The sequence below is a fragment of the Pteropus alecto genome, unplaced genomic scaffold, assembly GCF_000325575.1.
Source record: "Pteropus alecto unplaced genomic scaffold, ASM32557v1 scaffold45, whole genome shotgun sequence".
NCBI classification, from domain to species: domain Eukaryota; kingdom Metazoa; phylum Chordata; class Mammalia; order Chiroptera; family Pteropodidae; genus Pteropus; species Pteropus alecto.
Window position 1 is genome coordinate 33,092,455 of NW_006442491.1, and position 16,861 is coordinate 33,109,315.

Sequence of the window (16,861 nt, forward strand, 5' to 3'; positions counted from 1 at the left end):
TTGTCAGTTGCCAAGAATTTTACACGTTACAGTCAGAATATGTTATTAACAGAGGATTTCAAATACACGAACCACAAAAAACGCTCTCCAGAGTGGTCTTCTAATTACAAGCCACCTGCCTTTGCAAAGATTATACTGGGTTTGTATTCTTTAGGTCACAAACTGTTCTAAATACAGTAGGTTTGGCAATAGAAAGCATTTCTCTACCAGCCCTAAGTCCCCCGCTTCTCCCAGAGAATGGCCAATTTTTAAGACCACCCACTATGACCATCTATTCAATTCACTAAGACGAAATACTTTCATGTCCTCAAGGAATTTTGTTCAAATTTCAAACAAACAAACAAAAAAAAATTCGGAGGCCGAACCATATTCTTCCAACATTTTTCCCAAAAGGAAAATGCTACTCAAAACCCTGAAACCATGGATGGCCGGCTTCACTGGAAGAATAAAGCGTTTAACAAAAGCAGTTCACACGCGCTCTGGGACCAGCTCTCCGAGGCACCTAATCTCTTTCAGAATTCTCAACTTTTTCAACGCCTGACATTATTAAGCCCTGAATGGGATCGGGAGTCATAGGGAGCTGTAGGTAGCAGGCCTCTTTTCTGAATACAAACTTACAGGAAATCTGTTGTAGAGTTGGTAGTTGGAAACAGAAGTCAGCCTCGGCTGGGTTGTCTTGTGGATTCTCTACAATGTATGTGGGGGTGGTTTTTAAATTCCGCCATTGAAAATGCGGATTAAAGGTTATCTGGTCATTTCTCTTTGGGTCAGACTAAACTACACTTTCCACTCTTCAATTTCGAGGATGTATAAGACGCCTGCAAAGAAATTTTCACAAATGCAATATTTATGTAAATCTGGTGCCTTTTAAAAAACTGTTGCTAACACTATATGTCAACTATAATTCAATTTAAAAGTATAGAAATAGATAAACAGAAACTAATGTTGCAAAGTTGTAACATTAGTTTTGTGATGTTGAAAGACTATCTTATCGTGCTTGGAACCGGGTGTGGGCCAGAGCGTGCATCTCTCACATGAAGGGAGTGGGGGCGTACTCCCCTCCACAGCCAGACCCGATAAATGTAAGGAATTAGCAAGCAGAGGATGCCAAGCGCACAGAATTTAATTCCAGGTAGATGATGCACAAGTCAGCCGATAGGACCACGCCTAAGAGGACATGGCAACCCAGGGATGCAGCCCACGTATCCCCAGGCCCCGGGGCTCACGCTGGCCTCCCTGGGCGGTGGCAAGTGAGCGACTGTCCCGCCACACGGTACCCGCACGCCCGCCGATCCCAGGCCTTGAGCTCTGCTCCCCTGCAGCCCGCACGCCTGGGCAGCAGGAGGCGGCCCCAGTGGAGCCAGGAGGCTGACCTCTCGCTGTGAGCCGGCTGTAGACCTGGGAATTGACTTCCTTGTCCCGCAGGTAGCATCGGATCTCCTCCACCGCCTCTCGGATGATGGTGACGGCCAGCACGAAGCCCTGCGAAAGAGAAGGGAGAGGGGGTGAGCCCCGCTGAAACCCACCTTCCTCTCCTGGTGCGGGGGACGGAAAAGGCCAGAGGGCAGCAGGGCCGGCCCTGCTAACGGTCCCAAATGCACAAGCCCCAGCAAGCCCACTTCTCCAAGTCTCTATTACGCACACACCGTGGAGAAACGCTCACCCGCACACAGGTATGAGGACGCCCCTGCTCACCACCTCTACAGGGTTTGAGGGTGAGAAACGTAGAAACACCCAAACTGTCCACCCACACGCAATGGCCGAGCGACGGCGGCCACTGACATTTGTATCTCACTCGCCATGTGCGGGGTGCTAGCCAAAGCGCTTTGCATTAGTGCATTTCACCCTCACGACCACCCTAGGAGATTCACCGTGCGAGGTTACAATTACTGAGATCGCCGGGCCATAGATGGGGAAACTGAGGCACAGAGCGGTCGCGGGATAAAACTCCCACGTGATAAGCAGTAATTTCAAACACAGGAAATCTGGCTCGGGCCTTTGGTCCTAACAGCCACATTGTTTTGCTTCGAGAGAAACTTGGGTAGGTGGAGACAACAGAGGGACCACCAGGAGGCAGTTAAAAAAAAAAAAAGAGAGACAGGGCTCAGCCGGGAGATCGACTTTTTAGAACACACAATGTAACGCCTTTCATAAACAGCAACTATTCCATACACTGTTAGAGACCTTCCCGTTCCCTAACCACCGGTTAGATCCCTTGGCGAGGCAGGCACGAAGATGGGGTGGGCACGGACTGAAGGGAACCTCGGTCTTATCTATAATGTTTACCATTTTTATAACAAAAACATATTGAAGGAGTCATCGTATGAGTACCCACCAATAAAGAGAAAATTTTAAACTGCCTGATCTTCTCAGGTCAGGTACCCCGACTCGCAAAATCGAGTGGAGGCTGGTGTGTGTGTCACCCACGGGAAGAACCTATTTCCATCTAGATTTTTCCTCTTGTAACCATAAAGGCAAGAACATTCGTTTATGTTTCTTACAAAATGCCCTTGTCATCCCCTCCTTTTAAAGTCATTTCTTAAAAAACAGCGCCACCTCCTCCAAAAGATTAACAATAGTGACCCTTTGATGATTTCATCTTCGTACCGTTGACCCCAAGAAATATATTAACTTCTGACTCAAAGGACTTTGAATCTCTCATGTAAATCTAGCCAGAGAGATGCTGCTTTGTGAAACTCCTCCAAAGCCCCAGACATTTTTACAATCAAGACTCCTCCAGCCTCCTGCTTCCAATCAGATGTAAAGTACACACTTGCAGCCAAAGCAAAAACGGGTCCATTTCAGAACAAAAGTATCACCAGACCCCATATGGAGGAGAGAGAAAACCTGTTCTCACGGAGCACGGACCAGGTTGACTGGACCCCCCAGCCCCACTCGGCGCCTCTGCTTCGTTGTTCTGGGCCGGAATCCAGCTTTTTGTTGTTTGTTTGTTTGTTTTCAAATGTTCCCAGTTTCTATTTCTCTCTGCATGGGCCTAGCTGAGTCCCACTGATGTTAACGGAAAGCGAGAGCTCACACAAAGACAGGAGCAGCTAGCTTCCCTGCTGAAAAAAAAAAAAAAATAAATTTCCCTAAGTTATCCTGTCTACCACCCCCACCTCACACCCCCCTCCCCAACCCGCAACACACAGTTCTCATTAATCCTATAGGACATGACACACACGCCACCCCTTAGGCTAGAAACTGATTTACAAAGAGATGCAAATGGAGTCCAGGAGTAAATTCCAACAGTCCAATTTCAGAGGGCCCTAATATCCACAGATATTTAGAAAAAGCTTTAACAGGGGGACCTGGGGTTGTCAGAGCTTGTAAAGAAAGCACAGGTGGTGACTGCACAGACGCACAATCCTGAAGGTGCTAACGCGCCTCTCAGGTAAAGCTGTGCGTCAAAAATAGATTTACGAAACCAAAACTATCTCTGAGAGATAGAAATAAAAAAAAAAAACGGTTGCCGCTGGTTGGGGGAGGGTTGACAGAAATGGGGCCAGGGGTGATGAAAACGTTCTTTGTCTTGACTGACGTGGTGTTGAGACGATGCTGACAAATGTCAATACTTGCTGGAGTGAAAACTTCCTATCTGTGCAGTTTATGGTATATAGGTAATATATATATATATCTCAATAACAAAAATAATCTAGATTACTTGGTCTTCACACAATTTTATGGATTATTTCAGCTCTCTTTTGTAGAATTACTCTAATCTATTATTAGTACCAAGAAAAAAAGTCATTACAAGTTAAAACTAAATCCAAGGAACAACAATGTCACCAGTGCCAGAATTTAAAAATTAAAATGAGACCCTTTCCCGAGAATTTTCTGTATGTCAGGAGCTAGAGGAAGTATTTTCCGTGCAGCACTTCATTTAATCCTCCCAACGAGCCAAGAAAATAGACACGATCGCCCCGATTTTACAGGTAAAGAAACTGAGGCTCAGAAAAGCTTGTTCAAATCACACAATTTCGCATCAAAACGCAGCCAAGATCGGCACCTCAACCATTTGGCGGTGAGGCCCTCACTTTGAGCCGCTTCCCTCAAATCTGGGTTTGAAATGAGAGGCCTTTTAGGGTCCTCTCAAAAGAGACCTCAGGACACTTCAAACTTTCTAGCCAGGAACTGGAAATTGATTCTGTGCGTGATAACCTAGGGATTTAGGGTAAATCAGCTACAGTTGCCTAGAGACAGAGGATGTCTAATTCATCTTTGACCCCAAACTCCCTTCTCTGTATTCTAGAAAGAGAGGCAGAGCTACTGCGAGACAAATGCGCCCCCTCAGGCTCCTGAACTACTCCGGTGGTGGGGGAAAGGGGGAGGGCGAGATGCACTTAGGGACCTCAAGATGGCCTGAGGCTGCTGCCTGGTTTCTATCCAGGGCCACAGCCCCGGGGAAAACGGGTTGACTCCACTGCTTACACTGCAAGTCAGGCCTTCTGCCTTCTCCTGGAAAATCCAGTGACATTTCAGTGAAAAGACCAGGGCTGGAACTGAGGTCGGGCCCTCTTTAGAAGGGTGGGAGCCCTCTTGGTCGGGCTGGTCCCCAGCCCTCCTCCGGCCCTCCTGCATTCCCAGGGGGGCTTCTGCAGACACGAGTCCACCGTCACTGGTGCTGATTTAGAAACGCTAGTAACAGGAAAGAGATCAGCGCCTGCCATCAAGTCCCACGCGACACCGATTCTCGGTTCCAAGTGCCAGCCAGGCCTCCCGCTGCTGGGCGTCTTTGTTCTGAAGGGTCTCACTCATCAGATCCGTCTAGTTTCCTGTAACTCTCAGACTCCAGAAAGGCGCCGAGGGGCCTAACACAGAAGTCTGGATACAGCAGGACCAAAAACACGAGAATAAAAGCCAACTCCCAGCTCCAAAGATAACCACTGGCTTTGGTGGAAAACCTCCCAGACGTTAAGTACACAGAAATATTTGGTGGGGGGAGGGGGAGCGTCGCAAAAATTGGAGCATGCCGTCCAAGCTGTTCTGCAAGTTCCCTTCTTCACATAAAGAAACACATGATTCACATCTTCCCATGTCAACGCGGCGAAGTGACTTTGCTGTTTCTCATTCCTGGGCAGCATTCCAGGGCTGAGCCACAGCAGTATTTAGGTAACTACTGACGGGCGTTTGTCTGTCTCCAGTGTTTTAGTCACCGACACCACGCTGCAGAGAATATCCTTGGACACACGGCACCGCACACATCCCGAAGCCTTCCTGGTATTCCGAGGCCATCCTTGAAAAGGAGACCAAACGCTTCCTCTCCGAGCGTGATCTCAAGCAAGGTCCTTATTCTCCATGGCTCCGAGTTCTCTCTTATCAAGCGAGGAACCCTCTTCCCTACCGGTCTTGGGGCCCTACGCCCCCCCAATGACTGTCTGTGGAAGCATTCGACAGAACTGATCCCATTTCCTACCAGACTTTCTCAGGCATATAATCTGCATAATTCCATCTCCCCTTAGTCATAGCTACACGAATCCCGGTTAAGAGAATGAAAAACGTAAGCCAAATGTGGCTAAGGACCACCCTCCCCAGCACATACATAGATGCCAATGAAAATGTGCATGAGGCTGCGGGGGGTGGGGGGATGCTAACAGGTCTGTATCCCGAGCACCTTTTGGATGATGGGTTTGTACCACACGCTGGGCAGGTGGATAGAGCGACAGGAGAGAGCACAGACTAGACTGCAGATACCGTGCTCGAGATGCCAAAGACAGGGAGAGGGGGAGACACGGAGCTGCCTTTGTGGACGCCTTGGGATCCCAAGTTATCAAACGTACGCATTGGCACAATATATATAACTTACTACTATATATATATTAGAACGTACATAAAACAGAGGCCCACGTAAGAGACTGAAATTACGCAGACACATAAATGGAGCATCGCGGCAGGTGAGGACACGGGTGGCTGGAAGTGGGGGAGGTGGCGGCTATTCTGCAAATTTTTCTCCAATCATCATGAGCCCCTTTGTAATTAAAAAAAGGAAAAGGAAAAGGAACAGAAGCCACTTCCGAGGCAGTAGAGGGCAGAAACACAGGACTTGAGAGCTAGGGTCTCCAGCATTCTGTGCTCCTGGCTGGCAGGGCGGGCGGGTCCTGAGCTCAGAGGCACCAGTCCGAGGTGCCAAGGAACCCCTACATCTTCAAGCAGAGCAGAGACTGCAATCTGGCAGCCTGCAGACAGACCCCTAGAAGCGGTGTGTTCAATTCGCACAGTGCTTTCACATTTTTTAAATGAGTTGTCGACACTGAATAGTCTTTCTGGAACTCAGAAAGACTATTCAGAACTGTGTATACCATTTTTTTTTTTTCCAAAAAAGGATTGTAGGGAAGCAGGGAAAAGACAAGGATTTTTATTCATTCTACTGCTGTTCGTTAACTCTGGAAGGGCAGACGAGAAATGAATGACAGTGTTTTGGGGGCAAAACTGGACAGGAAGGAGATTTTTTAGTAGGGACATTATTTTGTTTCTTGAATCACGTGAATGTATTACTTTTCAAATAACTGTACTTTAACAAGGTGATCAATTTAAAAAGTGTGATAAATGACATTTTATATACGTTACAGACTTTTTTTAAAAAACAAGTGACTTATGGTTTGACTTTATGTAAGTATGCAGTGAACAGTTATGGAACTAAAAAACTCCCATAAAATTAAGGTATTTCACGGAAAACCATAAAGCCTCTAACTCTTGGGTCTGGCAACTCCAGGTCCATGTTTGCACGTGATGGCGTGGGGTGGCACCTCCGCTTTCGGATGGGACACGGGCTCCCCATCTCCCAAGGCTTGATTCCATCAGCCCAGGCCCTGTGTTTGCAACATCTCCTACACACGTGCAGGCACACCGCCAGGAATGTCTGTGATCCGAGGGACGTATGCACCACGAAGGTCCCACCCAGCTCCCAGCGACCATCTCATCCACAGATGACTCAGAGCAGGAAAGAACTACGCTCATATCCCCAAAGCACCTTTGATGCTTGTGTGGAAGGAATTTTAAAAACCCCACCTCCTCTGTGGGCTGGAGCTGCTGTCATGACTTGACTGATAACGTGGCACGTCGGTGTGGATGCCCATCCACGGCTCCCTTAGCAACTGGCTCCCTCTGCTCCACAGATGCCGAGGCACCAAATCCTATCATCTCCCACCTGCTACCAATAAAGATGTTTGTTTCTGTTTCTTTAAGGAGAGTCTAAATCTTTAACGATCTTCTCTCGATGAAAAATGTAACAGTGTTTGTGAACAGAGATTCCAAGTGTTCCCCCCGACTCCGGCTTAATGAGAAATAAGCAGCAATTACATTACATAACGTCTCTGTCTGGAGAACGGGAGACATCAGTTCTGCCCTCTCCACGCCCCAAGCACACCCGGCTTCTTTCTGTTCTTCAAATGCTCTGCGCATGTGCCCGCCACAGAGCCTTTGCATGGCTGCTCCCTGCGGCCGGAAGACTCCCATCCTCCATCTCCTCTCCCCGTCACAAGGCCTTTCATGGCCATCTCCCACCCCCCACCTTCATCCATTCAACCCACATTCAATGCGCCTTTGACACCCCATCTGTCCCATGATCTCATTCTGTTACGTTCACAGCCCTTTTCACAATTTGAAACCATTTTATTAACCTGTTCACTGTCCATCCCCTCTGAAAATCAACTCCACAAGGGCAGGAATTTGTTGGTGTGGTTCATTGCTGTGCCCCCAGCACCCAGCACAGTGCCTGGGCATACAGTAGGTCCTCAATAACCATCTGCCGAAGGGAAGGAAGAAAGAAAAGGAGGCAAAGGAAGGAATGGAGGGGTGTTCTGGTCACTTCGAACGCACGAAAGCACAGAATCTGTTTCTTTTTCAAAACTTCACACCAAAATACTCTACGCAAAGCAAAAAAAAATGTGATCTCAGAAAATAATTCAAATGGCACAATCCACGAAGACAGAGGCTTTGACTTTCCCATTTGCCACTGCATCCCCAGAGTCTAAAACCAGGTGACAAATACTTGCCGAAATAACGAATGACCGAAGAGCAAGACTCACAAGATGAGCTTTATTATAGTTTGATCCTGGGGATGCAGGAAATAAAAGCTTCGACCTCAAAATCCTAGAGACTCTCAATGTGTTGGCTTGAGAGCATCCTCTCCCTTAAAGGCCCCTGTCCCATCCCAGATGCTCAGGCGACACAAAGAAGTCTGTTCCCAAACCTCTGAGGTCACGGAACAGACAGCGCCGACTTACTCACCAGTGGAACCCAGTAGGTATAGAGCGCGCCGAGTCTCATGTCAGGAACAAACTGGGAGCAGGCGAGAAGTAAGAAATAGAGGTTGAAAAAGTACTTGAACTGGTTGAACAGCACCTGAAATGTGGAGAGAAGAGGAAGGAGACATTCGAGGCTTATCTGATGAGGGGGGTTTAGCGGGAGACAAACAATGTTTAAAAACCTTTCCTACGGAAGAATGCAACTTACATGCTACTTTTCACATAAAGTGTAAGCCGTTCTAAAAGTAATAAGAATACAATCTGTAAGAGTAAAAATATAAATAATGATACATATGGAAACTGTAAGCACCAGATTCAAGACAGTGGTTACCTCTGGGATGGGGAGGGCACGCTGGGGGCGTCAACTGTATCTGTTTTATTTCCTAAACTATTTTATAAGTACAGGTAGACGACTCGGAGTATTGTCTAAGAAGAGGTTTTAGTGGAAAATGCTTATGCTGTAAGACTGATCGAAAAAGCAGGATAACTTGTCATCTCCACAGTAAGATCTCAGCTCTATAAACTACATCCAGTAGAATCCCATCCTGTGTAGCAGGTGGGTTCAACAGTTCCAGCTGCTCCCACATGCCCCCCCGCCCCCCGCAGGGAGACTGACACCACGTGACTCACTGGCCACTGAACGAGCAGAGATGACACGTCTCTTCGAGGTTAAGGCAGTTGAGAGCCGTTCGGCCACCTGCTCTTCCCTGGTCACAGAGACGTTGGTGGCCAAGTGTTCCAGATAGCGTAGCTACCAGATGTAGGAGAGAGTGGCCTAGTCTGCATCAGAATTTCCAGGAGCAAAAAATAAACTTTTCTTGACTTAAGATACTACACTTTTGTTTGTGGGGTGGGGGTAGGGGGTGAAGCCAGCTAGCAATGAATGTAGTCAAAACCACCCTTAAAAAAAATATTCACATTGACCTGAAGCTACAGTATAATGTATGTGTGTTTCTGGATTACCTCTCGATGCAAACAACACAGTAATGTTTTTTCTTTTTAATTTCCATCACTGGAACTGGCCGCTACTGCTGCTTCTAAAGTTAATCGGTGTGTGTTTAGAGGTCGTGTTGGATAAAAGTCGGTATTTCATGTATGTGTGTTGGGGAAGGTTTGAGGAGTCCACGTCCCTGGATTTGTAATCGTTAATGTGAAAATGCTGTGACTCCAGGTTAAAATACCAAGCGAAACGGAAACGAGCACCGGCAAAAACATTAACAGAAACTCTCTCTCTGGATGGCAGGATTAAAATTTCCCTCTTCTTTCTCTCCACTCTTACTGCCGCCCCACCCCACGACTTCCTTATACCTGAATATGTATTTTGTGATGATAAGAGGAAAAATTTAAGCATGGTTGATTTTTCTTTTTTCCTGTTTTGGTTATGTTAGGATCCCATAATGTTCTTTTCACTCTGCACCAAATAAATGTGATGTTATTCTAATTGGGTGGAACCTCACAGCCTGGCAGACGGCAGACAGCCCCCTCCACGCGCTGAGGACCAGGGAACATGGACAGCCAGTGGCTCAGGTGGCACGGAAAACACACGGGGTGTTCACAAAATCTGCCAGGGGGACCTCGGTCTTCTAAGACTGGAGCCACTGCATACATTTGGTGTGGGAAGGAAAAACGGGTATGGTCCCTGCCTGCACGTACCCCAGGAAGAAAGGTGAAGAAGTTGTACTTCTGGTTGTTGATGACATTTCGAGGGTACCTCTGGTCTCTCTTCTCGGGGTGTCCCAACCAGACTGTGCGGGGCCTGGGCTCCCCTCCACCACAGCATCTCAGCCAGTCGCAGCACCTGTGGGAAAGACACGCCCACACCATCAAGGCCACGCCCACACCATCAAAGCCACGCCCACACCATCAAGGCCACGCCCACACCTGTCCCTTTTCTCAGGCCATTTTTCTCTAAAGCAGGGGTTCCCAACTCCCGCTCCCCTGGCCATGGACTGGTACTGGTTTGTGGCCCATTAGGAACCGGCCGCACAGCAGGAGGTAAGTAGCGAGTAAGCAAAGCGTCATCTGCATTTGCGACCGCTCCCCAGGGCCAGCATCACCGCCTCGGCTCGACCTCAGATCATCAGGCATTAGATTCTCATAGGAGCGCCGGTCCCTGGTGCCAACAAGGTTGGGGACCGCTGCTCTATAGCATCTTCACTGGGTCAAGACCACAGCCACACCTGGGGCTTCATCCTTTAGCGATATGGGAAAACGGAGCTGAGGCTTCTAAGAAGCTGTGGTTGAAATCAAAGATGCTTTGTCCCCAAGCCCAAATTACTTATTTCAAAACGTAGGATTCACCTTTAAAACAGTAAAATTTAGGTTAAAAGAAACAAAAAGTCATTCTATAGCAAGCAGTACTGTTATAACTTATCCATTTTACGCATGCGAGAACAAAGCTCAGGACAGCTGAATAAAGAACCCAGGTTTGCCAAGACGTGAGAACCAACCACGTCTAGCTTGTTCTAAATCCAGTGTGTTCTCACCACCCCCCAGGGTCAAGGTTGCTGGTTACATCAAGATTAGTATGTCAAGGAGAAGAGGAAGACTCTGCTCTCCATCCTGGCTCTGTTTCTCAGCAACGCACTGGAGGGACAAGCCAGAAAGAGAATAATGACTCAGAGCGCAGCGTAACCTGGAGACGGGCCAGTGTGCCAGCTGTAGGCGGACTGGCCCCAAGGGCCGCCCCCAACGTGACTGTGCCCCACAGGGTGGCTCATCAGGCACGCCCACTTTCAGGTCACACTCAAGAGGCAAGGGAAATGTGGCCAGCTCTGGCCAAATGAACCCACTCTGAGACCCCCTCCACATCCCCCCAGCCCCCCAAAAAAGGGAGCTTGTCCTTTAGGAGAGCTCAGAGACAAGGCGTTTGGAGCGTTACAAGCCCTCGTGAGCACTGCGATGAAAATAACTCGCTGTCCAGCACACACAGGCCGGAGGGAGGTGCCCAGCCCCGCCAGCCCCTGGAGATGGTGCCGGCTGAAGTGAAACCAACCAGACAAGGCCATTCCGACTCCCATAACCACGGTTCTCCCTTCTTCCCTCCCCGCTACGGGCCACGCAGACCCCGCTGGGGTGCTGGGGTGTGAGGCTGAGCGAACACAGTCCCTGGACAAACCAGCAAGCTGCCTTCTCAGACACTCAAAATTTCCATGATGAAACCCGATGCTGTTTCTTAAAAATAGCATCCTCATCCCAGTGAGCTGGTGCCCGGGGTGGAGTGTGGCTCCGTTAAGGATGGTTTCGCTTCCAGTAACACACTTGTGTTGGCACCTAAGTTGTCCAGAGGCCAGAGACACACACGGAAGCCTCGAGAAGTCCGGCCCCACTCCTGCTCTTGGGTGCAAATCACCAAGGCTGGCCTTTGGTGGACATTATTACGTGAATGCAGGAAGAGGGGGAGAGAGTTCACTTGACAGGAAGTACCCCCTTCTGTCTGCAGAAGCCTTCCTGGTGGTCATGACTGAGTCCTCTGTGGTCCGGCAATTCTCTCCCATCCTATAATAATCCTGTAATAGTTGTCTTTTTCTGATGAGAGCTGAAGAATGAATTTAGAAGAACCACAGTGATGGTTTATGAGTTCTGTCTGTTTTGTTTTAGGAGAAGGTTCCACACAGCAAGCTACCAGGTTAGGCTGTTCATTACTTAATTTGTAGGTGTGCGCACGTGCCCAGCACGGCAGGACATTCACTGTGGCGTGCACTGTGGTGGAAAAGCCTGGAAACAAACATGACCGCTCATTGAGGGGGTGGGGGGGGCTGCTTAAATAGACAAGGAACGCCCATAACATGGAATCCCCAACAATCTTTAAAGGATGAGATAGAACTGTCTGTACTAAATGGCCCTATTTGCAAGCTATACTCTGAAAGCAAGGGCTGAAAGATGTCCAGCACACTATTCTCTACATGAACTCAAAAGGATACGCACGCAAACACACGCAGAAAATCTCCATGACAGTCTGTCCATTCCCTGGGCTTCCAGTCTTAGGAGTCGATAAATTCGTTTTATTTTACTTTGCTCAAACCCATTTTAGTTGGGTACCTGTCAACCACTACCCCCACCTCCCATCTGACCAGTCCCATTCGTCACATGGCTGGATCTTCCTTAAAGACACAGTCAGTCCTATTGGTTTTGCGTGTCTTCGATTCTCAGTTTCTGGCGAGTGTAACCTATACCGTAAAGCCTGCATTCTATCCTCCTCACCTCTCCACTCGGACTTTAGAGCTGCACTGTCCAACATGGTAGCTGGTCCATGTGGCTTTTTATTTTTAAATTGATTAGAAGAGCTTGGTCCCTCATTCCTCCAGCCACCTTTTAGTGCTCCACAGCCCGACGAGGCCAGTGGCGATGGATGGGACTGTCTGGATACCGAACGTTCCAACATGACAGGAGGTTGGACGATGCTGCATTAGCTAAGTCACCTTCCGCCTGACTCTGAACCGATGTCAGGACCAAAGGACAAACACGTAGACATCAGTGAGCGGACCCCACAACCGAAGGAAACTGGCCTAAGCGGTTTCCCAAACTTCAGCCGTTTTCATAGACACGCAGGATTTCTACAATATCCATCTATCTCTACTTTCTAATTTCATGGTTTTGCCTAAATCTGCAGTCTTTAAATCCGTGATTCGCAACTGGCGGAGGGAGTTAGCAAGGCCAGGGATGCTGCAAGGCATAGGACGGTCCCCCAAGACAGAGAATGATCTGGTCCCGAATGCCAGTAGTAGCCGGGTTGAGAATTCCATTTACACAAACTTATTGTAAAAGATAAGTTCGTGATATCGCTATCATAAATGGAAAACCAGCATCACTTGCCATACATAGAAGGTAAACATCAAAATCAAAGCAATAAAAAACAATGCTGCTAAACTCCCGCTGGATACGGTGGCTCTGAGCCTGAAACGGCCGGCTGCTTCCCGTTATTAGGAAGACATTAGCAAATGTCTGCTGTTAAAGAGTGAGCCCTGACAGGGTTCGCAGTACTGAAGGAAAACTGAAAAAGGAAGTGAGCGTCTCGCTGCAGGTCTCCATGTGACTTAGTTCCTGTCCAGGAGTTACTTAGTTTTCTCCCTGCAGCACCTAGAACCATGGCCTGCTCTTATTTGGGGAACTACTGTCCTCCAAAAAGAAGCCTTGGGTTTGGTGGCAAATTTACAAGTGACCAAGTTCCTCACCGATCTGTCCAAACAGAAGAGATGGCAGCCAGGCTCCCTCACATCTGGATTTATAACCCGTGCATCTCCCTTCCCCTAGCACCTGCCGCCACACCCCAGCTGCCTAGCAGGTGGACCTCAGCCCTTCAAGGTCTGAGAGTGGATGCCCTGAGCTATGCTGTGGCAGCCGTCACTCTGGTGTCACGGACTGCTACTGTTGCTTCTTAATACCAAACTGAGATGTCACTTGCCAGGACAAAGTAACTCCTATCCCACATTCTGGACAGGCTGGAGAGATGGGCTACATGGCAGAATCCCTAAGAGTGAGAAATAATGGAGAGGCTGAAAAAGAAGTTAAAAGCAAGAGCCACCGTTTCAAAACAGCAGGACCACGTGACTAGAGTGGGGCAGGCCGGCCTTCGAGCCAGACGGACCTGGGTGCAAATCCCAGCCCTGCTCCACACCGGCCACGTGCCTTTGAGCTACTCATCTTCTGAGCCCATCCCCCTTTTCCTCTCTGTGAAATGACAATAGGACCTGCCTTGCTGAATTACCGTGAGTGTTAAGGATTTTATACATGAAGGGCATCGACAGGACAGTGCTGAGCACATAACGGGCATTCAGTTAACAGCAGATAATATTTCTCAGATTATTTTCCTCGATTAAAAAAGAAAACATGAAACAATTTTCTCACCTGTTGATAGCAACAGCTATCCGACTAGGTTACGATGTAAGACTGGAATAATTTCGTTTACACTGCTTCTAGCTCAGACCATGTAAACAAAGGAAAAGCAGAGTGGATTTTCTTGTGCCCTGACCCTAAAGCCAAGGTTCTGATGGAGGAGGACAGCCTGCTGACCGAGCGGGCAGTGGCTTCACACGATCTGGCTGAAATGCCGGGGAAAAGCAAATATGACAGGGGGAGGGGCCGAGGCAACCGCAGTTCTGGGGTGTAACAAGGAGCTGGCCCTCGCTGCTCTGGGTGTCAGCCCAGTTGGCAGGCACTCAGTAAACATTTGGTGACTTGCCTGCGTGACGCACCAACCTTTCCTGAAGCCAGAGTCCAGGAGGAAGCTGCGATCTCAGTGTTGACAATGGGGAGATCCGGGGAAAATGTAAAGGAAAACTAAAAGTAACAGTGTACGGCACTGGGCGGGGCTGGGGGCATGAGTCTGTCCCCCCCTCCCCCACTTCAGGGACACTTGGCAACGTCTGGAGAGATGTCTGGTGGTCACACTGCCGGTGCAGGAAAGGGAGGTGCTACGGGCATCTAGGGCGTAGAGGCCAGGAAAGCTGCTTGGCATCCTGCAGCGCACAGGACAGCCCACCCAGGGGACGATCCAGCCCCAAACGTCAATCATCCCGAGTCTGGGAATCCGGGTCTACAGCAGCACCGTGCCGTACACCTCTGCGAGGATGGAGATATTATTCTATATCCGCACGGTCAAACGCAGCAGCTGCTTAGCCACCTGTAATTCCCGAGTACTCGAAACGTAAAAGTTAAATGTAGTCTTTTAATTTAGTTAAACGGCCACACGTATCCAGCGCCTACGACGTTAGACAGCAGGTCTAGAACGATGGGACCCAAATTGTGAAGCACAGCTGCCTGGGGGCGGATGTAGAGAGGGGAAAAAGTGGAAGTGAGGTACGAAAGGGAACTTTCACTCTTTGTTTGAAAAACACTGAAGTGGCTAGATTTTTTTATTTTTTTTTTAATTTTTATTTATTTATTTTTTACTGGGAAAATGTAAAATCTAAAGTCAGAAAGAATACAAAGACAGACTAGCTCAGGGAAGTCTGACCACATCTCCAGCCACAGGGATGCTACGGTCTGGATGAGAAACGGGACTATGTCAAAGACAAGCAATGTGGCACGTTCTCTTTGGATGGAGAGCTCAGATCCTCTCGCCTGGCCAGTCTCCCTGGAGGGGACGAGTCCTGCACAAACATGGGGACTGGCAAGCAACAGGAAATACACAAGAGACGCTCACAGAGACGCTCACAGCGCCACTTTAGAGAAAGCAAAACCTGGAAATGCCAGAGGCCCAGCATGGAGGGACACCCTGCACGACGGACGCGTAGCAGTAAAAAAATAAGGTCACATGCTGGCAGATCCAAGAGCTGAAGTGAGAGGGAAAAAAAACATAAAGCTAAAAGATATGCAATTTATTACAGAATATTTTAATAAAAATGATATGTGCTGATATATGCCTGGGAAACGAATACACACGAATACACGCACACCCCCCAGACCATTTACTCCATCCTCCTGAGGGGAAGGGACCGACACAGGTGGAGGGAAACGTTGCCTTTCCCTGCTTCTCCTGCCTTATGTCTTCCCCGATTGGTCCTTCTGCTCAGCAGTGCACGGTGACTCTCACAAAAGAATGACTCGCGTTGCATCCCATCCCTACGATGATTCAATAATTATGGACCTAAGTTCAAGCCTTTTACCTCTGCATCCCAGCTCCTCCATCATCAGCCACTGACAGCAGCCAAGGCAGGAGAGCTCCGCAATTCTGCGTGCTCCGTTCCTCCCTCCGCTTTTCTTCAACCCCCAACCCTTCTGCAAGACTCGTTCGCACCCGCCTTCCTGGGCAAGCTCATTTCTTATCTTCTCATCCCTCGAAACCCGATTCTGCTCTTCCCGGAGAAGAGAGGGTGCAGCTCTGCATTCCCTTAGACTTTTCTTTATCAGTTTCTCTTAGACCAGGACTGGCCAAGTCAAATCTACGGAAGCCCAGAAAGCAACATAAAAGAATAAATGAACAAAAATAAACACAGGGGGCGTGGGGTGGGAGCGGCAGCCCCCAGCTCCTGCCAGGATATGTTCCCACACGAGCCCGGCTCAACAGACCATCTAATTCTTCAAGCAGAGATGAAACGCAGATTCGGACGTGCAAATGCTCCATTTTTAAATGCTGGCAACTGATTCCATTTTTACATTTCATGTAAAACAAAACCCACACTGAGATATCCTCTTTTTATTTAGCATGATGACCAAGCATACTGACACCTGTGTTGGTCAGGGTGGGCGAGCAGACACTTTCACTACTGGGAGGGGTCTAAATCAGTATCAGCTTCCAGGAGGGCAACCTGGTGATAGCTATCAAAATTACAAATGCACATTCGCTATGACCTAGTGAATCCCCTTCGAGACATTCCCACGTGTTTGTTCTAGTGTGGACACAAAGACTCATGTTCAAGGTCATTCACCATAACATTGCTAGTAATAGCAAACCACTAGAAATAACTAAATGTCCATCGGTAGTAAGCTGGTTAAATAAAGTGTGGTATATTTATTCGATGGAATCCTATAAAGCCATTGAAAAGGTGGGGAGGGGGAGGGGAGGAAGTTTTTTATATACTGATGTGGAAAAAACTCAGGGTATATTATGTGAAAAAAATATACTGTACTGTGTAAGGTGTACTAACAATTGAATAGTGGGGGGAAATCTAAGT

At 48.3% G+C, this 16,861-nt stretch overlaps 1 protein-coding gene across 1 annotated transcript in view; it reads right to left on the minus strand.

The window, feature by feature from the left end:
• ATP9A (ATPase phospholipid transporting 9A (putative)) overlaps positions 1–16,861 on the minus strand; it is a 109,915-nt gene that overhangs the window by 77,397 nt on the left and 15,657 nt on the right. Inside the window, exons 2-4 of the mRNA XM_015597142.2 lie at positions 9,900–10,044; positions 8,230–8,343; positions 1,374–1,482 (exon numbers count right to left, since the gene is read on the minus strand). Coding sequence (XP_015452628.2) covers positions 1,374–1,482; positions 8,230–8,343; positions 9,900–10,044 — 368 coding nt within the window. The remainder of the gene's footprint in view (positions 1–1,373; positions 1,483–8,229; positions 8,344–9,899; positions 10,045–16,861) is intronic.